Here is a 24394-nt window from a genome sequence, read left to right as displayed (position 1 = left end):
TTTAAGTTAGCTGGAAGGTACCTCTGCAGTACTCTTTTTATAGACCAGGGTTATACAACTTTTTTGATCTGGCCCTGCAGGCCAATGTGAGTGAGTGATGCGTGGCTGGTCTACAGGTCAGATAAACAGCATGTGGCTGACCCCATGGGCCAGATGAGGCCTCCCATTTCTCCTCCCTGCCCCCCGCATCTCTCTCCCAATTTTACACCAGAGTCAGCACACACAACACTCAGTCACTCTAGCCCACCTGAGCATGTGCTATCTATGCAGGGCCAGTCCAGGACATGTGCCATATGTGGTTCCCGCTTTGGCTGGTCAGCGATCCACACTGCACACAGTGCCTGCCCTGGAGAGCAGCTGGGCAGGGGACGCGTGTGCTTAGGGCATGTGTCCTGGACTGATCAGAGCAGGCTGTGTGCAGTGTGTGGGCTGGCTCTAGATGCAGCAGCAGCAGCACTGGGGGCTGGATGATGGGGCTCTGTGGGCCAGGTCTAGCCTGCTGGCCTTATTTTTGACACTTCACTAAGAGGCATGAGCAGATGCAAAAGCTCATGCCTCTCTGAATGTATTAGGACATTGTGGCCCTTTTATAGCCTGCCTTTTACAATTCTGAAAACAGTGGTTGTCAGCCTGTTAACTGACAACAGATTGCTCAGTGTGCTCCAACAGTTGAGGTGCTACATCTAATGCTTCTGGTACCCAAGCTAGCGTGGGGCTGTCTGTACCTTGTCATGCAAACAAACCCAAAGCTTACTGCTGCTAACATGCATTTTGGGGCTAGTTAAGTCTCAGACCAGTGAGCCCTTCTTGCCCTCTTGCTTACAGTGCTGCTTTTCTAGTTCCAAACTGAAAAATGCCACGTCTGTGTAACAGCTCTGAAGTCGGTCAGTTAAATGACTTATCTTTTCGTTCACTGCTTGATAGTGGGGAGGACTCTGCCTTTTAATGTGGCCATAAACATTGTGAACAAACATTTACCTTTAAAAATGAAAGCAGAAAATGCAGGTTTTTACTAGCAAAGCGTCGAGACCTTAGGAGTCATGGTACCTAAAAGGAGTATTAGGAATTGGACAAATAGAGCAGTTACTCTAGGGATCAAAGGCTGAACATGAGCAGTGTATCAGCATCTTCCTATCCTTTTCTTTATCGTATCTCTTCAGAGGTGATTTCCATTGCAGTGGAACATGGGAGCTTTCCAACAAAGTCCCAAGGTTTAGGAAACTCTTGTGATAATGTGGTTTGGCCTATGAGCTAGATGCATTCAACGGCAGATAACTACCCACTGTGCATCACTAACAGGCTTGAATATTGAGTGTGTCATTTTGAACAATGTAACTAGTTATTCTTTGTTCTTCAAAAAATGTTTAAAACATGAAGGGGACCAAGTTCATTCTTGGGTTCAGTGAATTAATGTGAGTTGGAGGTTGGTTACTTTCTGGCGGGAGGGAGGGAGAGAGACGTGACACTTCACTCGCGCAGCTGGTATTTGAGTCCATCCAAAGCTCACCTGAAAGTGAACCTTTGGATTCTGTGTAACCTTGTCTGCTTTGTCATGCCATTGCAGGCCGAAGATACAAGGATGCAGGAGATAATGAAACTTGCACATGAGTTTTTGCAGAACTTCTGTGCTGGAAACCAACAGAACCAGGCATTGCTACACAAGCACATAAACCTGTTTCTTAACCCGGGGGTAAGAAGTGATTAAGTAAATACCATGCTTTTTTTTGTAGTAAGAAGATAGAACAGCCAGTCCCAGCCTTTGCCTCTAGGCCTGTTCTGATGGATAGCTAGTAAAGTGGACAGCCTTTCTAAAGGTCATATAAATATGGCAGAAAAGGCAAGTGTTCAGCGCCTTCACTAATGTTAAAGGCTGCCGAAGTTTGAGGAGGGTGGAGAACAGTATCCCTAAATGACACATAATTTTTGTATTGAACTGCTACACTTTCTGCTACACTTTTTTCACGTTATCCTATTCTCTGCAAATGCACTGACATACTTTGTCTGTGCGTGTGTATATGTGTGTACAAATTACATACTTTTTTTTTCTTTCCCTGTCACTAGATTCTTGAAGCAGTAACAATGCAGCATATTTTCATGAACAATTTCCAGCTCTGTAGTGAAATCAATGAGCGAGTCGTTCAGCACTTTGTCCACTGTATTGAAACTCACGGCCGAAATGTCCAGTACATAAAATTCCTGCAGACTATTGTCAAGGCAGAAGGAAAGTTCATTAAGAAGTGCCAAGATATGGTTATGGCTGAGGTGAGAGCTTCATAGGACTTGAAATTCTTGGGTAGAAAAATCTGTTTGGTAGAAAGCAGCAAATGCGCTTTCTTTTTGCAGCAGCTGCCAGGAATTGACGCTGTCAACTGGTACAACAACAACAAAAATGCAGTTCTCACCATGAGGGTTTGTTAAGAGACTACAAGCTTGATCATCCTGCTTGACTTTGGGCATGAGGAAGGATGGCATTATTCTCCCATATGCCACAAAGCAAAGTGTATTTGGGCTTGAGTCAAGGAAAGGAATGTGTTTCTCTATTAAAAAAAAAATTAGAGAATTTAATTTCAAGAGCAGTCAGGTGGGGAGGTTCCTCCATGCTTAACTTCTTAATTGTTCAATGGACTCATGGAAGTTTCTTCTGACCTAACCAGTTAAATGAATAGGAGTCATGATGAGAGAAGATGTGAGTAACCTCGGTGGTCTTTTAGAGCTGTAGCAAACAGGAAGATGAGGTGGCAGACTGGGAACAAATTGACCCAAAATCAGCTTCCAAACCATTTGTTCAGAAATGCATCCCTGTTTAATTGGCTATTAATTGGCCTTATCGACAGGGGGAGCTCTGGGATCAGACTTGTCAGCTTCTGAGCTTGCTATATCAGTCTTGCTGGAAAGCTTGAACTGTGTATGTTGTAGCTGAATTAAAAGAATATCAGCTTCTTGGTGTGGGCTCAGTTCTACAAGATGACAAGTAGCATCTGCTCTTACTGAGATCACCATTTGCTTAGGGTGCTTGCTACTTTTTCTCTTGGTATCTATAGCAAATAGATGGCTTAGCTTAGGTGTCTTGCTTTGGGTGTCTACCAGAGAAACAGTGCTAATGCCCAAAACGGCCTTAAGTTTGTCAATCTGGGTATTCAGATTTGTGCTTAGCAGGAAGCTGTTTGCATTCCTAGGTTCTTTCCATCTTGTTCTCTAAGGAACCTGGTATGGCTAAACTGCCCTGAAAAATTTGGGCTGTAGCGTTCTTCGTGTCATTTGAAGACTCCAGCATCACAACCCTGGCATCTGTTTGTGGGCCCGCAGTCCACAGTGCTTAGAGAACATAGCTTTGAACAAAATAAAATGTACCAAGCTGACTTGACAAAGGTGAGCTGAAGCAGTGTTTGTGACATAATTATGGGAAAAGTACAGGCTTCTTGGAATGACTTGCATCTAACTTGCAAAAAGGCAGCTGGATTTATTTTAAAGTTCGTTAAATGAGTTGGAAGCAAATTCTCAGGACATGACATGGAGGAAAACGGTACAGTCAAGAGAGCTCTTCTAGCTGTAGAGAGCATGTAAGACATACTAACATGCTGATTTTGGTAAGCTGCAGCTCCATCGTGCTAAACTTGTCATACAGTGTTACAGTCCAGTCTAAAAACCACCTGGGATGAGATATGGCACTTTAACTTGTTGATGGAGACAATTAGAGAATTAGTGCTAGAAATCCTCACCAAGATGTGGCTGTGTATAACCCTAACTCCCCGCCCCCCCCGAGGTGTGATGTGACAGAATGGCATTTAAAAGGATGATGCTGTTTTCTCTCTGTAGCTGGTTAATGCGGGAGAAGATGTCCTTGTGTTCTACAATGACCGGGCCTCTTTCCAGACCCTTGTGCAAATGATGAGATCAGAGCGAGACAGGATGGATGAAAACAGCCCTTTAATGTATCATATTCACTTAGTAGAACTGCTTGCTGTATGCACGGAGGGCAAAAATGTCTACACAGAAATCAAGTGCAACTCCCTCCTTCCTTTGGATGACATTGTTAGAGTAGTAACTCATGAGGATTGCATACCTGAGGTGAGACCTAGTTATAGGCGTGGCTTTTCTGCATTTAAAAAAGTATACATCATGTTGCAGTGAGATGAGGGGTGCACTGACTAAAGATTTTTTGGGCTGATACCAATGGTCAATTTTTAAAATATATATATATTTTTAATGAGCCATATCGGCCGATACCAATCTGATTGCCCATGTGCAGCCAGGCAGCTTGGAGAGCAGCCTCTGTCCACTAGCTCAGTTGTGGGGGAAGGACTGGGGGAAACGAGGCCCCAGTGGTGAGGGAGGGAGTAAGGGGCAGGCGCTGCACAGCTGGGGTGGGGTGTGGGACAGAACCGCGTGAGGTTCATCGTGGGGGCAGCTCCTGCTGCTGCGCACACCCTGGGAGGGCACTGGCGGCATGTGCCCCTGGATCTGTGTGCGGGGCAAGAGTGGGCTGCCCATGTGAGCTGCAGTAGGTGCAGTGCCAGGCTCTTTCCAGTGTGGGGGGGGGCTTTTGTCAGAGCTGCACTCGGGGCAGGCGGCAGGTATGGGAAGGGGACTATAGAGTGGGGAGAGGGTTGCGGACATCCCAAAATTTGCTGTAGCCCTTCCAACTCCCTCTCCCAGCACTGCTGCCACCCACCCTAGGCACAGCTTGCCAGGAAGAATCCAGTGATGCCCTGGCCCCAGCCCAACTTTGCCCAGCACGCAGATCCAGAGGCATGTATCCTGCAGTGGCAGGAGCCGCCCCCCATGGGCAAGCTGCTTGTGGCTCCATCCTGTGGTCTGCTCTGGCTGTGCAGCACCTGTGCCACTCCCTCTCACTGTGGGGGCCTCTGTTCTCCCCCACCCCACATCCCTTCCCCCATGACAGACTTACCAGCCAGACCCAGCTGCTCTCCACGCTGCCGGGCTGTGCTCCTGGCTGCGTACTGCGCAGCAGCTGCGTGCATGCACGGGCCATTTATCAGCAACGTTATTGGCTATGTCAGCCAAAAAAAACGGATTGCTGATGCTGTCAATTTTCCTTTATATTGGAGCTGATCCGATAGGGACTGACATATCAGTGCACCTCTAAGTGAGGTTATATCAATGGATCTATTTGTTCTGTGATAAATGGCCTGGAAACTGGGCACTGATTCTGCTCTAGGCTTCCTGAATGACTGGGCAAAATAACAAGATCCTTGTTTTGTGATTTTCACCTTTTTTTTTTAAAAATGGGGGCGTAAATGTTGTCCTTGACTCTCTCGCCAAAGAACAATGGAACAATTTCATGCTCAAGTTCTGTCTTGAGGATTTCCCGACTTTATTCTTTTTACTGCTATTCATGGGATTGGATTTCACCAGTCTGGGTTTTCTTAATCTTCCAATTCAGGTGCATTTTACTTTATAAAGCTTTTTTCATGTGAAAGCCTCATAGTGATGCAAAGAGGCCCGTCTGACCTTTTTTTTTTTAATGAAATATTTTGTTTCCCCATGTGCAGGTTAAAATTGCCTATATCAACTTCTTGAATCATTGCTATGTGGATACAGAGGTAGAAATGAAAGAGATTTATACCAGTAATCACATGTGGAAACTGTTTGAGAACTTCCTGGTAGACATCTGTCGGGTAAGGATTTCCGTGTCGACAAAGGAAAGTCAAAAGGACAAATAAATACGTTTTGCGTTTGGCTTTAGCAGTGCATCTTGGCGTAAAAGGCAAGAAGCCCCTGAAGTTCCTTCCATTTCTATTCCTCTGCTTTTCCATTTAAATAGTTGAGGATTTCTCTTGTCATATTCCATGGAACACACACATTTTTCCTTGAAACAAAAACAACTGCCACTTAGATCCTGTTCAGTACTGCTACCTCACTTGCTCACTCAGTTGTTCCTTTCCCAGGTTAGTGCAACTTCCCTCCCCTTTGAGTTGGCATTTATTTTGGCTTTGTGCCTAGGATCCCTATGGGAAACTACTACATGCCTAATTCCTACTTTGTGTACCACTTGTTTTGCTCCAGATGTCCTATGTGGGTTTTTCCTTGATCAGTTTGCCTTTATACATTTATAGGTTTCAGCTGAGGGTTTCTACTTCTGTTAGTCCTAGCTCTGAGTGACTATAGCCTTAAGTGGGAACAGTGTGGAAGCAGTGCTCTAAACCGTGAATTGGATTAACTGCATGTGTTCTTATGGCATGAATTGTTTTGCAGGCTTGTAATAACACCAGTGACAGAAAACACGCAGACTCCATCCTAGAGAAGTATGTGACGGAAATAGTGATGAGTATAGTGACTACCTTCTTCAGCTCACCATTTTCTGATCAGAGCACCACTTTGCAGGTAGGACATGAGAAAACAGTACAACAGGAGTGTTTAAAATAAGTTACTTGATTAACTGAAGCAGAGTAATGAGATTGTAAAAAGAAAGAATTGGATACGTCAGGGCTATAGGATCAGTTATACAGAGATAGAAACATTTCTTCCTGGTATATTTTAAAAGGTAACACTTTATGATCTTTTCCCCTTCTAGAGAAAAAAAAAAAAAGAGCAAATTACCAACATGTTTTAGAGAAGCTCAACTGCAAAATTACACTGGGTCCATGATATCAGTGGTGCTCCTGCCACTCCATACTGTATTTTCTGCAAGACGGCATTATTTCTATAGCTTGGATGGGCACAAGTAGGTGATCAGCAGAGTGGTGGTTTGTATTGTGGTAGCACCTAGGAAGTCCAGTCACAGTACAGGACCCTCTTGTGCCATCTTTGTACAGCTCCTAGCACAAGATGGTTATTGGTCGCCTCAAAGAGCATACAATATAAGCATAAGACAAAGAGATAATACCAGGATTCAGGCAGGTGCATGGGTCACCATGATAGACTGTCACTTCAGCTGTAACTGTTGTCACAACCCTTTGTAAGTAGATTTCATGGGTTTCATAGACATTTGGGCTGGAAGGGACCCTGGAGGATCATTGAGTCCAGCCCCCCTTCCCCAGGGGCAGGGAGTCAGCAGGGATCATTGGATCCCAGAAAGATAAGCGTCCAAATGCATCTTGAAGGCATTCGAAGTAGGTGCTTGAACCGCCTTTGGCAGCAGGCTATTCCAAACCTTGGGGGCTTGGACAGTGAAGAAATCCTTTATGTACAGCGTGAATCGGTCTTGGTGGCTTTTGTGACTGTTGGTTCTTGTCATCCCTTGGGGCTCTCTGGTGAACAGACGTTCTCCCAGATCCTGATGAGCACCCCTGATTTAAACTGTTTGTTATAGGTTGCCACCAAATCACCCCTGAGCCTGCACTTTTTTCCGGGCTGAAGAGCCCCATGGCTCTCAGCCTGTCATCATAAGGTCTGTTCTCCTGCCCTCTGATCATGTGCGCAGCTCTCCTCTGCACCCTCTCAAGCTTTTCCACGTCCCTTTTGAATTGTGGAGCCCAAAACTGGACGCAGTACTCCAGCTGCAGCCTCCCCAAGGCCTAGTACAAGGGGAGAATGACGTCCCGGGATTTGCTTGAGAAGCATCTATGGATGCAAGCCAGCGTTCTGCTCGCTTTACTAGCTGCAGCATTGTATTGAAGGCTCATGTTCATCTTGTGGTCAGTCATGACCCCCAAGTCCCTTTCATCTAGTGCTAGCCAGCGTAGCACTGCCGAGCCTATAAGCATGCTGCAGGTAAAGGGTTCTAAGCAGCAGTTTGAAGGGGAGTAATGAAATAGTTTGGGTGATTTTGGGGAAACTCCTCCCACATGCAGAGGGCAGCAGAAGGTGACGGTGCTTGTTCCATAATTTGGCAAATACGTAGTGAAGTTTGGCACCCCTAGCTGATCAGAGGCTGCTCTTGCTGCAAACAAAAGGGTGGGTTTTTTTAAACATTTGACTGACTTTTTCCCTAAAAGGAATCCCACAGTTAAACGCCTGCAGCTCTTCTTGTCCTTTTCTGTTGTGCTGATTAAATCTCTGGACTTGTACAGACTGAGGAATGCTGGAGCAGAAGACTCAACTCCTTGTAAAGTGAAAAGAGAGAGCTCTTTCCTCCCAGTTTCTCCCTGTCTCCTCCTTTATGAAGGATGAGGTAGGCATAGCATGATGGTACCATCAGTAGCCTCAGGACATCCAACCATAACACCCGAGTTCCTGCTGGGCTAACGGAGGCACCTTCTAAAGCACCCTTAACAGACTTGAGACAAACCTCTGAAAATACCAGCTCTTAGTTTTCTCTTAATCTTTGACTACTGAAAAATAGTAGACCAATGCTGTTGCAAAGTACTCGAAGTACACAGCAGGCTAGAAAGTGTTTAATACTGTGAATTCTTATTGAAATTTCTGGGCTTATCTGGTGCCTCATGTTTGCATACCTAGCAGAACTAACACTGCGGCACCCTTGAAAGGATCTTGAGGCAGTCCAGGGTGCCGCATCATCTTGGTTGAGAATCACAATTTAAAGGCAGCTTCATTCTTGGTGATAGCTTTAAGTGACAGTTTGGAAGGGATGGCCAAGTGCCTAGATGTGTCATTAGGGACTTGACTACAGTTATCATTGAAACCTGGTACAGTCTCAGATCAGGGTAGACGATAGTTGTTCACGCTGCAAGATCAGGCTTCGCACTTGCCTTCCAGTGTGCTGCCAGTGGGGTTCATCTGGCTTTCAGTTGTGACAATAAAGGGCACCTTGGCAATTCACCTTGTCCTAGTCCCTCTTCAGGGATTTGACATCAGCCTTCAGGATTGTGATGCATTACCTGGATTGCTGCATTCAGCTTCAAGGCAGGTTATATAAAACCCCAGAGGCTTGACCGTGTGTTAAGTAAAAGCTTAAGAGTCTGAGCAGTCAAATGCATGTCTCTCTTTCACCTTGGCCCTTCCAGTGTTCATCCTAAATTGATGCGTCCAGTCCATTGACTTTTTAGCCCATATCTGTCCAGTTTATGAGGTCCTGAGGTGAGGTGATCATGGGGTCAGGAGTCATCTTCAACCCATACCTTAATGGCCAGTTGCTACAGTTCAACCCTTTTACATTGAGCAGAGGGCTGAATTGTGTGGAGCTTCCTCAGGCAGTTGGCAGTGTTGCAGGGCATGGTGATAGTTGTGTTCAAGTTGGTGAAAAAGCTATCGCAAGCCAAGCGGTCAGATCTTTTTAAGTTTGCAATCTCTGTCCTTTCTGTATGGAAGCTGTGGCAGATATCTCTAGTGAGCAGAGATGGTTTTAATTAGTCCATACAGGAACTGTGGATTCGTATCCCATTACCTGGATTAGCTGTTTTGACTCCTTTTATTTGTGTGGGTTCTTGCTTGTTTGCCTCACCCAGCACAGCCCCCCATTTCCTCCTTTCCCCTTCCTTTCCTCCTCTCTCTACCTTTTTTATATTCAGATCATTCCACTTCATCAGGTGCCATGCAAGGGCAGTGGATAAAGTGAGCTTGTGCTTCACAAAAGCTTATGCTTTATGTAAGTCCTTTATTTGGTTAGTCTGTAAGGTACGCATCTGCCCTGCTTTCAGATGCCTCCAGTTGAATAACCATTATTAGCTGAAACTTAACTTGCAGAAGTGCAGGATCAATAATTAGTAAGAATTAAAACACTGCTCTGTTTGATTGCCTTGGCATGGGACTTAGGCAGTGCTATTGCTACAGTGGCTTCCATGCAATTTTGTTAAAACCTTATCTCAAAAAAAGGAGCAGGACTAATAATTAACCTAGTCCCTCAGGGCTCTGCCCTTGGGTCTGTCCTTGGCTCGCTCTGTACCTTTATCCCCATGTGACCCCTGGTTCTCTCCAGTTCCCCTCTTTGAACAGTTACTGTTTGAATGCAGCCCTCATTATCCAGCTTTACCCTGTTTGCTGATTAACACAACTCTGGTTGTCCCTCTGACCCCTCAAACTCCATTGTTTTACCTCCCTGCTCTATCTTGGGTGGGCACTGCACCTCCTATTTGTGGTCCTAGATGCTTCCTCCTTGAACCCCTTGCTACTCCTTGACCCCCTCCCCCCCCATTAGTCTTCTGCAGTACCTCCAATATCTGACTGTTGAAACCATTGCCTGTATTCTGAGTATAATTTTATCTTTTTGCTGCAGCGTCTAGCTCACCATGTATGTTCATATATGAACCTAATAACTTCTCAGCTGTTGCAGCAGTAAGCTGCAGTGGGGGCGCGGGGGCAGTACTTTTGTCTATCCTGCGTTTTTTGCCTTGCAAGGTGGCGGTGTGTTTGTGCTTTATTATGGCTGTGATGGGTGCGAGGGGTCAGGGTGGATGGTTTATAGGACTCTGAATAAATGACTGCCTGCAGTGACAGAGGTCTGGACGCTGGCTGGGAGACTTTCCAATTTGGTGTCCATGTGCTGCTACTTTGGATTTTGCCCTTTGGTTCTATTTAAATTGCTTCAGTGAAAGTGACGTTTTCCCCCTTTGTCACATCTGTGTCGAGTGCCCCCTTTCCACCCTTAGATCTGCCCCTCTTTTTCAGCCTCTGTTGCCTTAACCTCACCTCTCCTCTAAAAAACATCTAGGTTTTGTGCTCTCCTTCAAGGTACTACAGAGGTCTGCAGCCACCTTGACTGAATCTCCCACCACCAGTACCCCGACTGGGTCGTGTGCTTTGTCACTACACCTCGGGTTGCGTCGGGGCGTGATGTACCTGCTCTTTGTGCCATACTGAATGGGTGTAGTAGTTGTCTTGATGCAGCCCTGGGAGTTGTTCCCGTGAGCTTGCTGTCTCAGGAGTGCTGTGTGCCCATTTCCAGGGTTGCAATAAGACAACCAGATGAGAATCTGTTTTGGGATATATAGCAGGATCAAAGCAGGCATGCTGCACTTTCCTGCTGTACTCAGTGCAGTCTTTGGTATTATTGCAAACATGCCCTTGGTGTTGCTTCATGGTCTCCTTGTCTCCTGTACCTGGTGCAATTCTTCCTTTGTGCAAACTCTGCCCCACCCCATGCCATTCCCAGCCTTCCCTCCTGTGCAATGTCCTCTCCTCTGTCGTGACTTGTTTGACTTAAAATTATGCCTCCTTTAGGGTAGGGCTTGCTTTGCATGTCCCTGAAGAGCCATGTGCCCTATTGCACAGCATACGTAATGCCAAATCAGGGTAATGTAAAGACTTCTGTCCAAATACCTACCTCTCTACTCTGTTTCTCTTAGGATTTTTGCCTCTCTGGGGCACTGCTGGTTCAAATCCTTCTTCCTTGTACACTGTTTTGTTGGAGGCCTCTGGAACATGGAGGGGGTTTTATAATTATTTATTGACCTAGTTTCAGCACATGGAACATTTTTGTAGTTTTTCAGGCAGATAAATCTTTCTACATGGGCTGCAATGAATGTGGGTGGATGGCTGGAGTTCAAAAACAGGTTTTCAGTGTCTTTCTGCTGAACTTTGCCATTTTGGGGGTGTGGCTGGACAGGATAATGGGGATTTGATGGTGTGCTCCCCAAAGTTGGTACTATTTCATAACTGAATTTGAAATTAAGAAAAACACTTTTTTTTTTAAATGTTCTGTTTTCTCTAACTCCAATTTTTTTCTTACAACAGACCTTAATCTTGATCATAATAAAAGAGGTATTTTTCCAGTAGCTTCTAAATTCCCTGTGGGGTTTGCACTGAGGTGTGGCTCTAAGCTAGTAGAAGTGTTGTATGTAGAATAGATGCACACTTGCGGGTATGGTCTCTTACTGTTGGTAGGCTAATTAGTCTGGAAATAGGTTTGTCAGGGTTGCTAAACTCCTGTCTTTGCAGAGTTTGTGTATGGGGAGGGGCACAGGGTGCTTAATTTTTTTCCTCACTACTAAAAGCTGCTTGCTTAAAGCAGAACACTTACTTGGTTTGAAAAGATGTGGATATTGTAGCAGAGACTGCACAGTTCCTGTGTAATGTGGTGTGTGAAGATTTGGAGAAGCCAAGGGAAGGAAACATTGACCTACCTAGTGTGGAAAATCACCTTGCAAAATGGGGATTAAAAAGCCATGCCTTACTTCTGACTGATCCACACCAGCTGTGCGTGCCACTTTCCAACCGACTCCTACCCAGGTTCAAAATTGCAGATACTCAGGATGCATCTCCATTTCTCACACGTGCTTCAATACAGTAGGAACTAATACCCAGCCCCTCCAGAAAAGGGCCAGTTGTTAATAATGAAGCTGAATGGTAGTTTTTCCAGGAGTCGGGTTCAGTTTAGTTTATTCCCAGCAGAGCCATCTGCTGGTCAATCCTAAATTAATGATTTCCAGATGTGAGATTAGTCCACATGGAGCTGAATCTCCAGCAGATTTGGGGCCGCTTCCATTTGCTCATGGAGACCCTGTGCTCTAGAACCTGCCTAGTTTTTTGCCTCGTTTCTCACCCCTGCTTTTAAGCTGCTGTTTGTGTGGTAGATATTAAGGTTGCTTTTACACATGGACGAGGGCTGGTAACAAGTGGTTGATCTGAGAATAAGGGCTGCTGTGAGCAACACATGACCTGGTTTCAAGCATGAAGTAGGATTTTTAATCTAATTCTTCTTGCATGTTCTAGACTCGCCAGCCGGTGTTTGTGCAGTTGCTGCAAGGAGTGTTCAGGGTGTACCACTGCAACTGGCTAATGCCGAGCCAAAAAGCATCGGTGGAGAGCTGCATTAGGGTACTCTCAGATGTAGGTAAGAGATGGAGAGAGATCTGACATCCAGAAATGTTTAAACAAGCCATATGTGTGCACCAGTCCTCCAAAAAGAGCATGTCTAATATTGGGAGGTAGCTACGCCGTACCAAAAATCTGGGGCGATTTACTGAGCTTCTTTCATAGCTTGTAAGTTCTGTGGTTGCACAGCAGCTGTTTTCAGTTGTAGCTGCAAGGTAAAACGGGAAACTGTGAGTAACCAAATAACTGAGGGCAGAAGTGTTTAAGCTCTGAAAGACCACGTCCACTTTTAAAGCAAGGGCTTCTTGTATTCTCTCTGCAACCCAGTCAAATGTAGAGGGAAACACTGGTGAGTTTTGCCATTTAGGAGGTGTCATTCCTACCAAAACATTGCTGTGTTTTTAGTGACCAGGGAGGTGGGCGAGTCTGGTCTATCTTGGTCAAAATTTATCCATAGGATGGATGTACATAGCATGTTCATAGGAGTTACTGGAACTGGTTGAAGGTATGTGAAGGCACTATCCCATTCAGACGTGGTGAACTTTTAAAGGGCTTTGAGTATGAAATCTGTTAAATTTTAAGGCATTTATAACCACTACAGTCTCATGAGACTCATTACAGAAAACCTGTTAATGTGATTCTTTCTGTGTACTCCTTTTTGTACAAACGAAGGTACTTCATCACTCTTGTACATAGTCAATTCTTATTTAATTCTTGCCTACTGCAGCAAAAAGCAGAGCAATTGCCATCCCTGTAGATTTGGACAGCCAGGTCAACAACCTCTTCCTGAAATCTCACAACATTGTGCAAAAAACTGCAATGAACTGGCGAATGACTGCAAGGAATGCTGCCCGTAGAGACTCGGTGCTAGCTGCTTCCAGGGACTATCGAAACATCATTGAAAGATTGCAGGTGACTACACAGTGCTGCACTAACAGCTGACCTCTGCTTCCTCAGTAACCAGTTAGTTGCACATCTACACAAAAGATGAACTTGCTAGTTAAAAAGAAATCGGGAATTACTGGTTCAAGTAGCAATGCCACATACAATAAGCTTAGCCAAACCTCATATTTAATACTGTGTATAAAATCAAATGCAGAGCACTCACCAAGAAAGGGAATGGAATATGCACAGCTAATGCTTGTAGTTTCATGGCCTTTGGAGGAGAAGATATTTCAAACGCTGCTGCTTCAAGCCAGCAGTTCTCCCAGTGGCTCTGTTCTAGTAGTAGTTCTGTTTCAACCACTTTGCAGAGAAGAAAGGATCCATTCAGTATTGCATCTTTCCAAATCCCTCCAGCACTTGCTTATCAAAACACTTAATATAGTGAAAAGCTCCACAAACCAGTTTGAAAACCACTGCAAAACTTATACTGGTTGGATGAGTTGATTCCTAATGACCCAGGTAGCTGCATCAGCAAACACACAATCTTTCCTGCAGTCCAGATGTGCAGATCCCTACTGGTATCTTTTTAAGGAAACTTGAGAGAGCATTTCCCCTTTCATAACTTGAGTGGAAACGCATGTATTCTGTAGCAGCTCTTTGCACGCGGCCAGACCTGAGGATATTTGATAACTGATAAGATATTCAGTAATAAGGATTCTTACATACTGAATAAAATGTGATACCTTGGACTAGATGGGTGTTTTCTGTGGGGGTGGAAAAAGTTGTCTTGGTGTTTGAAGTATTGATTTAAACCGTCTGTCTGCCTGCATTAAGTTCCATCCAAGTCCACAGTACTACCCTGTCGAGACATTCCCATTAGTGTTGCTACACTTTTTTTTCACCTTTTTATGCCCGTTTATCCATGTCAGTTTGCCTGAGCGTCTTCTCTGTGGCTTTTTCTGTGCAGCTCTTAACTGCTTTTTGATGACGATTGGTGAATCTGCCCAGAATGCATTTCCTTCAGAGTACAGTATTCATATATCTGGGTGGCTGAGACTTACTGAAGTGTTACTACAGAGAAGATGAATTGGAGACTTTTTTTGCCTAACTTTTAGCTACTTGTCTTAATTTGTTACTTCATATAATTACGCCCGTGTTTTCTGCCATCTACAGGGAAGGGGCAAATGCCAAGCAGTCCAAGGCATTCCTGGAAAGAATGGGGCTACTTGTAGACCTGATTCCCTAGTTGAATAGAAGTCTGAGGCTAATTGTTGCACTTCATAATCGATGGGATTTTTTTAAAGCGGGGAGGGCTTCATTGGTGTCTCAGGCTTTCCTGTTTGGCTGTAAAATCTGAATGCTGTTTTATTCCAGGATATAGTATCTGCCTTAGAGGATCGGTTGCGCCCTCTGGTCCAGGCAGAACTGTCAGTGCTGGTAGATGTTCTGCACAGGCCAGAACTGCTCTTCCCAGAGAACACGGATGCAAGGAGGAAATGTGAAAGCGGAGGCTTCATTTGCAAGTAAGTTGTGTCTTTTTAAAGAAGCTTTGAGTTGCCTTACCCTCTGTGCAATAATGCTTTCTTTCCAGAGCATGTTTTGGGCCAAGCGCAATATGTGACACTGCATGAAATACGACTTTGTCCTCAGGAACACGAGCTCCTTTAGGAAGCAGCCAGGAGCTGTCCAGACAAGTCAGCAAATACTTTACTAATTCTGGGTATTTGCAGCCCTTTTATAGTCATAGCAAACTCTACCATTATCATTGATCCTTGCAAGTGAGCTGGGGGCCTGTTGACTTCAGTCTTATTAGTGGGGCAATGTGGTGAAAATGCAGTCTGTTTTAGTCAGAGAACTTCCAATTACTCTTTCCAGGGTCCCCACTCCTATTCTTAATGAAGAAGTATATGTGCAGTATTTAACGCTACAAGTTTTCAGTGGTGGACCATCGCACTTTTTACCTTCCCCATACGCATGTAGAAATGCCTTGCTTTCAATATACAGATTTCTTTTGCCAGATTATTCTCCAGCCAGGGGTTCTGATGTTCTCTTCATAGCTTTGCTGTTATTTGTGATAGTTCAGTAAGCTTTGCTTTTAAGAAAATGCTCCCCAGGTCTTCAGTGTAGTGGTCTAATAAAACCACATTTTAATTAAGCTCTTGCTTGTAGCTTTGACCATTGAAATAAGTTAGCCACATATGCCTGTCCTAATTCTTATTAGAAACTTTAGTACTAAAACAAACTATGATCAATTGGTTGTTTTCAGGTTAATAAAACACACTAAACAGCTGCTGGAGGAGAATGAGGAGAAACTATGTATTAAAGTATTACAGACACTCAGGGAAATGATGACCAAAGATAGAGGCTATGGAGAGAAGGTACTTAATTTATGGTTTATCCTTTTCTTTTGCTCCTCCCCCTTGCCCCTGAAACAGTCCTTATTACTCAGAAAGGGGAAAATATATTGCCAGGCCTTTTTAAAGTGGTTCGTCATTTCATACATGTAAGCATTTGTAGCTTGGTTTGAGGATGAAATTCCTTTCTTTCTTTCTTTAGTCAGCTAAGCATCCTTTTTAAATTTGGGAACTTAAGTTGAAAAATAATAAACTACTTTGGCCTTTTTACTTTTAGACTGTCAGGTTGGAACATTTAATTCCTAGAATACTCTGCATCCTGTCAATTTAAACTGTTGACTTGCTTATAGGAGACTCTCTCCCATGCAGTCTGGCTGCCCATCAGAGATTTTTCACTTGTCTGTATTTGGGGGTATGTCTACACTGCATCCGTACCATTCTTGGGGGGGAGCAAGCAGCTTCTGAGAATATGCCCCCACCCCTGCCCTCATCCCTGCTCACCAATGTCAATTTGGAAATGTTGCCAGGAAGCTGCTCTTGAATGCACCAGAGACCAAGGTCTCAAGAGCGGCCTCTGGAACGGCTTCATCATCCCATCTTTGGGTTCAGTGAGTGCAAGCAGAAACAGGTGGACAGAGCATGTTTGAAACTTTCCCTCCCCAAGAATGCTGAGGACATGGTGTAGACATACCTTGAAGCATCTTTTCCTAGTGTGGTACTGAGGAATGCCTATCCCAAACCTCCCTCTAATATTTTCCCTTTACTACATGCTGTCCTTTTCTTGCATTGGAGTCCTTTTCTGGAACAGTAGATTTCTTTGCTAGATCTATAACAGCCATGTGGATTTGTTCTTGGGGGGGGGGGGGAGGGATGTATATGCACGTGTACACACCCATATTACACATACATAAATGAATTATATATATATCCAATATTAGAACATGTAAAAAATGGTCTAGATCTGTTAATGTAGTGGAGGTTTACATTGATATCCCAACTTGGAGCAGGGCTTACAGATTTTGTTTTACAAAGATTTGGATAAATCCAGAGTACCCAAAGCAGGCTGACAAATGATGAAAGGATTTGAGCATGGCCTCTTCGGATGGTTGAATTGAATTTTAACACCTATTGTACATCTTGGAGCATGCACAAGAAAAACACTTAGCTGTGTACCCGATCAGTACAACTCTATGAAACCTTCAGAGCTAACACTTTATAACAGAGGGATGGAAATAATTGTGTGGCTAATAAGTGTGAGGCTGAATCTGAATTGCAGATTCCCTAGTAAAGGGAAGCTGTGATTCAGAGCGGTTTCTACTGCTTGACAAAACTTGTCAGTTGTCAGCTGAGGTCTTCCCACTAATAGTGAATTGTGAGCAGGCTGGTCACTATTAAATGATCGCTTATTAGCCTGAGGCAGAATTTCAGAGCTTGAACAGCTTCAAATGGACTTCCCAAGAGGCTAAGAAGCATTGTTTAGGCTAGGAAACTGAAGGCAGAGAGCCCACCAAATCAAACGGAGTCAAAATGCCGTTGTGAACATGCTGCTCAGCCCACTCAGAAGTTAGCTGGTGATGAGATCCAAGCAAACATGCAGAAGAATCTGGCAGGTCATTTCCAGCCTTGCAAGCAAGCCCCTGTGCAGAAGTCTTGAAGCTAGATAAGCCTTTCCACGATCAGTGTGCACGTGGGCTGTCACCAGGGTGCGCACCCCAGCTGTGTGCACGTGCAGTATTTAAGTGAACAGGAGATGCCTAGGAAAATCCTTGAGGCTAGGGATGGTCAGGGTTGTACTCCCTGCTTAATTGGGGAAAGCTCTTTCCCACAGGGCTGTCACTGTGTTTGCTTGTTTTTTGCCCATCAGAGACCCAGCCCACCTCAACAGTTCTACCTCTTGCCTGGATCTGGAGTCCTGCCAGCTTTTTTAAGCCTTGAAATGCAAGCAGTAGCAAAAAAGCAAACAGACAATTTTGTGGGCAACTCCCTAAACCCCTGCAAGAAAGCAAAGCGATGCAGTGGCAGCATCCTGTATGCAAATATTTCAACACGCCTTCCTTTCTCGGGCAGTAGACAATAACTTAGGCTAAATGTTCCCCTAACTAACATGTTCCTGTTCGGAATTTGCAGCCTGTATCTCTCTCTGTCTCTCTCTCTTGAGTAGACCATGTGCTTGCAGGTCTCATCTGGAAGAGAATACAAGTGAGCTAAGCTAAATAGCTCTTTTGAGCCAGGCTTCGTATCTGAAGTTAAGAGGTTAGCCTAACAAGTGACACAAGGGACACAAACGCCAGTTAAATGACTAGGAGCTAATACCTTTCAGTACCTGCAAGCTAGTCTACATCCTTTTAAAATTACAAACAGATGATTGATTCCTAAGTGTTTTATGCAAACCTCTGCTAAACTACTGGGGACATATTTTTGCCTCCTACTTTTCTGTTAAAACCAGTATAATGGGTCAGTTGTATTAAGTGCAGGATTAGGTCATCCATGGAGGAAGGGGTTTTTTTGTTTTTGTTTTTTTGTAACCTGAAAAGCAACTGATTTAACAGAGAGGCTGCTAATAGAAGAAAAGTGTCTACTGTCTGACTACATGAAATAAGATGCATATTGTCCCTTATGTGACCTACCTTTAGCAGTGCTAATTCACTATTGCAAGGCCATACACCTTTGTCTGTTTTAAAAACATTCTTGAATTAAAAAAAAAAAAAAAAAAGCTACCTACACTGGAAGTAGTAGTTTCTACTTACAGACCCTTAAGTTAGTAAGAGTTGCATCCTGTCGAGTAGAACTTGCCCCTTGTATCCAAGGGGCTTGTCAGTTGGCTCTTTGACAGACATAAGAGCCTACTGTTTCAAATGAGGGTGTTTACAGCACTGATACCAGACAACATTGTGAATGCCAACAGGTAGTCCTATTCTGCTTGACATTTCTATGTACGTCAAGAAATTCTAGCAGGAAAGAGGCTAGTTAGACCTTTGTTCTCCCCCTTGTCCTTCCCTTTTTACCAGTATGTTTAAAGATTGCATATTTATGTTTCCCTTCCATAAATATTCTCTGACGTTCCTGAACTTCTGCTAGGAATAACTTTGTCGTTATTAGGACCCTGATGTCTCCTATGCACACCATTTTTTTGGTGCGTGTTCCCATTCACTTCCAAAAAGGTTGTCCCAGTTCACGTGGCAGAAGCTGGCAATAGTTGACTGAGGAATCGGGGAAGCTGTAGGTCAGGCCCAGAGGAAAAATGTTACCTTTTAAGAAATGTAAAGGAAGTTTCTGTATGTCTGCACTTCTTCCTGTATAGTCTCATACTATTCTGGAATAATAGACAGGTATTATGCTGTATATAGAGGCAGTCACAACCCTCTGCCCCTCACCTTCCCTCTCGCCTACTAAAAAGACATCCACCGGTATTCTCTGTGGACTGATCTATTTGAGGAATTGAATAAGAATGCAGGGTATGGGCTTCAGGGTCTAAGGCCTTCATCAAACTGGTGCGACTCCAGAATGCAAAAGACTTTTTTTAGCTATGAGGCACAAGCATTTGTGAAAGGCTTGAAACTTGACCTGTTGCTGAAGATCCTTTAATTTTTAACATTTGCTTAAGTTTCTCACTGGTCACTAGTATACCGCTCTTTAATAGACAGGCCATAATAGGGTAGATATACCCAGGCTTTTGCTCTTGTTCTGTAGCACCTTGTTCAAATGGATGCTTTTTGTATGTTTGTTTTTATATTCTAGGCCATCCAAATTTTGAAATGCTGCTAATTTTGGGGTTTAGCCCTATACCCAGCTTCTCCCCCCCAGGTCTTTCCTATGAGATCGGGGTCCTCAAAGTTAAGGAACCTTGTGCGCTCTGGTAATTACTCATATGCCCGAGGGTGAAGTTCCTGGCACGGTTTTAGCCAATTTATGTGGCTTGACAGTTGGCATGAGAACAAAGCCTGAGTGCATCCTGTCGGTTCAGTTCCATGGCAGAAATGTTTTCTCTGGAGCAGCTGTCAACAGTGCAATACAGCAGCTTGAAGACTTATACAAGCCACTAATGCTTAATGTGAATATTTTACAATGCTATAATAGAGTACTGAGGAGGTAAATAATAGCCACGCTTGTAACACGTGACTCGTAATTTTTCTTATTAATATTTGCTTTTCAACTTCTCTTTTCTCCTCCCTTTCTCTTTTCCAGCTGATTACCATTGAATTGGATAATGCTGAGGTCTTAATTTTATTTATCTTCCTTGGTGGTGTTTGCGTGGTGTTTGTTTTTTACGAGTAGCGCTGTGATTATGTCGTACTGTCTTACTAACGTTGAGCGTTCAGACACGTACACCTGTGTTGGTGAAAGAGTTGTGTTTTTAGCCCGCCATGTGTCTACGTTAGTGGTAGTTACCATAACAAATTGTCTGTCATTATCCTAACTATTATCCCAAATGTAGTTGCTAGAAGCTGCAATCATCTGGTGATATATTTTCATAATGTTTAGGATAGAGCTTGAGGGCTTTTGGGATGCTGACTGCGGTGAACACCATCAAAACCTCAGCACTTAGGACTCCAAAGCAATTATTGTATAACAATGTTGTAAAAACACTTATTAGGAACGCAACAGTTACAAAAATACCTAAAGAAGTAAATTCTGAGTTGTTGATGGCACCTGTGCGTAGTGCTGCTGTTGGTGGGGGAGAACGTCCAAAGCAGACTGGAAGAGATCCTAAATTAAGTCTGTTTGCTGACTAGCACAAACTATTGTGAACATCATTATGCAGTATGTAATTATCATACGCTGTAGGTGTGGGAGCCTGGAAAGGGTTTGGCCCTTGTGTAGAAACTGTATTAATTTCCTTACAAAAAGATGACTTAAAAGATGACAGCCACGTTCAGCAATATGTATAGATGTCTTGCATTGTTTCATATTGGTCTGTAAAAACGTGGGAAAAACTTAAGGGTATATTATAAAGGCGTGGGTATCTTTAAATCAATGCCTGCTATGACGACTAAAGTTGGTAGTTATTGCTGCTTTTTTAAATATTCTATTATGCACAGTGCTGCTTTGCCTGGAAAAGGAAAAACATAAATAGGAGTTTATGCTGAGTGAAATCATATTTTAAAGACCAAGTATTTTAAAACGTCTTTCATTTTAGGTGACATTAAACTAAGTCTACGAGTTCTGGTCTATGAACAAGACCAGCCCTCAGGTCTAAGCGTCTCCTGTGGGAATGAATTCTCTCATGTCCTTCAAAAATAACATGGGCACAAAAATTGGGTATATGTACAGGATGCCTGTTGATCAGGCTTGGTTTCTTTTTTTAAAAGTTCTCCTTTGGTTCAGTTTCTGATGTGTTCTCCCAAACCAGCCTTCTTTGTGGAACACAGTTCACCCTTTTACAATGTGGAAGGGCGACATTGAATAGCTATAATTTTTTTTTAAATGATTTAAAAAAAATTTTGAGTGGGCCTCCTGTGAGTCTATTGAGACTGGAGTTCAAAAAGAATTAGACTTTGGATGTCCATCATGCTTTTGAGAAATCTAACACTGTGGGAGTCTGTTGAAATGTGTTTGAAATCCTCACTATCCATCTTGTAATGGAGATGGGTGAGAAGCTACAATTTTGGATGGGTGTCCCGCACAATTTTCTACCATTTAAAAACTTTCCCATTCCTTGTCCAGGCAAACCTGAGATTCATCAGAGCTTTTCATGGACAAACAAGACAAGCCTGATGCATAGAGCACCCTGTCGGCAGTGACAATTGGATTCAAAACCTTGCTTTTCTAGTACCCCCACATCCAAGCTGAGTACCCTAGCCAGTAGGATAGTTTCAAGGTGTGTGCCCTCTTGCAGTTGGTCCAGACTTCAGCAGAAACTTCATCCTGGACCAGAGAAACATTTCCCAACCAGTTTAGTCAGAATGGGTATGTTCTTGTAAAAAGCTTCTGTTTCAACAAATCAGCTTTTTTCCGATGGAAAAACTGTTTTGTCGGAAAATTCCTTACCCGTGCTACTCATAAAGTTACATCTTGAGCGCAACAGCCTTGAGTTTGTTTGTTTGTGGCTATTTCTTTCTCTTAGTGTGCACTTTCCGTTAATATGCATTGACGATAACTGCTGTGCATGATGTGTTTAGAGATTATGAGTCTGATTTTCCTCTTGTTGACACTCATTTCCCACGGCCTGAAGTCCATTGACACCCATGGAGTTGCTCCTGACCTACCCTAGTTTGAGGAGATTCAGGTACCCTATCTTTTTTAGGTTTTATAATGGAGCTTAAAATAGCTGGCTGCAGAGAGGCTTTAGTATTGAAACATGGGGATGATGAGATCTTTCTCCCCGACTCTTACAAACTTAAGCTTCCTTTTACCTAAGAATTCTCCCCTGGCAATGTGTTCGGTTTTTTAAAAGAGAATTGGTAACTCCTTTTTAGTGTTTCAGTCGAGTGCTAGACCCTCTAGATTTGTGGTGCTGTAGATCCCCGTGTCAGTATGTATACTTTATCTGGGAGGAACTTCAGACAGGACTTTTGAATTGTTTAACTGTAAATTAAGTCATAAGGCGAAACTCTCTCCGTCTTTCTCTTTAGTCTCCGGCCATAAGCTGCTGCCTGCAGTTCTGCAGTCTATCAGTGCACAGACCCACTGTAGACCTTGGTCTTCTGGCTGCAAGTAGGAACTTATTGCTCCCTTATGGAGCAATTCCATGGATGGAGCAGGTGTGTTTATAAATAAAGGAAATGAATGCTGTCTGTTTACGAAAAGAGCTTCTGGCACGGGTTCGAATTCTTGGAGGATTTTCAGAGCAAGCTGTGGTGTTTCCCTTTGTGCTTTTTTTATTATTATTATAATCGTTGCTCCTGGCAACTGTAAAGGTTTGGGACAAAAAAACCCAGCAACCCTTGACTCCCATTTTTAGCTACATCGTTTCCTTTGTAGTTTTGTCTCTTTTTTTGAGGCTAAAACGGTCTTGGGCCATTCCTACCCACCCATCTGAGTACAGCCTTGTTGGAGAAGTGTCTTGGTTACGTTCTGACACGGTTCAGAGCTGGTTTCACAGTCTTGCTGGAATTGCAAGTAGCTACCATAAGATCACTTGGGCCGAGAGGTTTAAAATTGTTGCCTTTGACTTTTCTTTTTTGCTCATGATAGACCAAGCTATTTTTTTTTTTTAGTACTTAAACGTGCAAATGAGAGAATATTCTAAACCGAGGTCACTAGAGCCCCTTTTAAAAATCTTTTCTGTCCGGTAGAAAGGGAGTTTTTTTACTCACTGAACAATTCTGGAATTCACCCTGTTGACTAGGAAATCCCCTACATAACAGGAAGAATTTGAAATGGCCGTGACTACAGTCATAAAGTGCCTTTTGTGCCCAGCTGTGGTAAAGGTGCATTGTAGGGTGACACAGCCTGTCGGTTTATTTTCTGAGACCCTTACCATACTGAGGAGTTGTAGAAGAGAGCCCTTGTATTCATAGAAGTTAGGGGCTGGAAGGGACCTTACGAGACCATCGGGTCCAGTTCACCTGGTGATCTGGGGCTGTTCACTCCATTGACATGGGATTTCTCTTTCACTGTAGTGGAGTCATGGTCTGGATAGGGGAGAGGAGTGTGTGTGTGTGTGTGTGTGTGTGTGACGTGGCTGCGTGCATCAGAATAGTCGGTGGAAAAAAAACTGAGCCCTTCCCATTCACACGGCCAAACCAAAAACAACCATGAACAAGGCACTATGCTATATGTATATATCATATATAAATATAAAAATTAAAAGTATAGTGCCTTGTTCATGGTTGTTTTTGGTTTGGGCACGTGAATGGGAAGGCTCAGTTTTTTTTTTTTCACCGACTCTTACACCAACTATTCTGATGCACACAGCCATGTTGGACTTCAGTTGCACAAGTTTTGCTTTCAGGGGAGAGAGATTGTGATGCTGTGGGGTTGTGTATTTTGCAGTCAGCACAGAAAATTCAAGAACCGGTGAACTTGTGGTAGGAATGTTGACTATCCAAGAAATCCCACCATAATAAATGTGCCCTGCAAAGTTGGAATGGTTAGATCACTGAACCGGAGACAATACGGCTGGATACGACCCGAGAAGGTTATGTAATCCAAACCCTCTTTCCTGTCCAGGGCAAGATCATTCATGTCTAAACCATCCCAGTCACGTTACCTGGACTTGTGTATAATGCAAGATTTCATGATCTTTGTCCTTGACAGCTAGTATGTGACTCAACCAGTGCCCCTAAAAGTTATGGCAAGCTTCGACCTTTTAAAGTGCTAAATGGTGGGGGATCCTACCTACTTAAACCTATTCCTTCCCTTGGCTGTGTTGCCACTGTTGGGAATAACAGAGGCCCCTTGACTCGATTCTTCACGTTGTAAAAGTCCAGAATGTTGTTGGGGTTTTTGTTTTTTAAGGTCTTGCTGCTTTTGCAGTGCACCTAGAAGGAACAAGGAGGGCAAAGTCCAACATTGGTCCAAGGACTAACACTGCTGAGGGCAAGATTTGTCCTGAGAAGTGGGGGAATAGAGAGGCTTTAAGCTGCAGCGGTCACATGGCT

General features: G+C 43.7%; 1 protein-coding gene across 2 annotated transcripts in view; it reads left to right on the top strand.

Annotated features, from left to right (window-relative positions):
* Window positions 1-24394, top strand: part of ITPR1 (inositol 1,4,5-trisphosphate receptor type 1) — a 227450-nt gene that overhangs the window by 106506 nt on the left and 96550 nt on the right. Inside the window, exons 29-38 of one of the 2 annotated variants that reach the window (XM_090022745.1) lie at window positions 1565-1690; window positions 2062-2262; window positions 3817-4068; window positions 5514-5639; window positions 6217-6345; window positions 12511-12631; window positions 13340-13524; window positions 14872-15020; window positions 15764-15875; window positions 20037-20066. In XM_090022745.1, the coding sequence (XP_089878871.1) occupies window positions 1565-1690; window positions 2062-2262; window positions 3817-4068; window positions 5514-5639; window positions 6217-6345; window positions 12511-12631; window positions 13340-13524; window positions 14872-15020; window positions 15764-15875; window positions 20037-20066 (1431 nt within the window). The remainder of the gene's footprint in view (window positions 1-1564; window positions 1691-2061; window positions 2263-3816; window positions 4069-5513; window positions 5640-6216; window positions 6346-12510; window positions 12632-13339; window positions 13525-14871; window positions 15021-15763; window positions 15876-20036; window positions 20067-24394) is intronic. The other variant, XM_090022746.1, reaches the window with a different exon arrangement.

The sequence above is a fragment of the Crocodylus siamensis genome, chromosome 11, assembly GCF_052110815.1.
Source record: "Crocodylus siamensis isolate JL-2025a chromosome 11, ASM5211081v1, whole genome shotgun sequence".
NCBI classification, from domain to species: Eukaryota; Metazoa; Chordata; order Crocodylia; family Crocodylidae; genus Crocodylus; species Crocodylus siamensis.
This window is presented reverse-complemented; position numbering and strand designations above follow the sequence as displayed.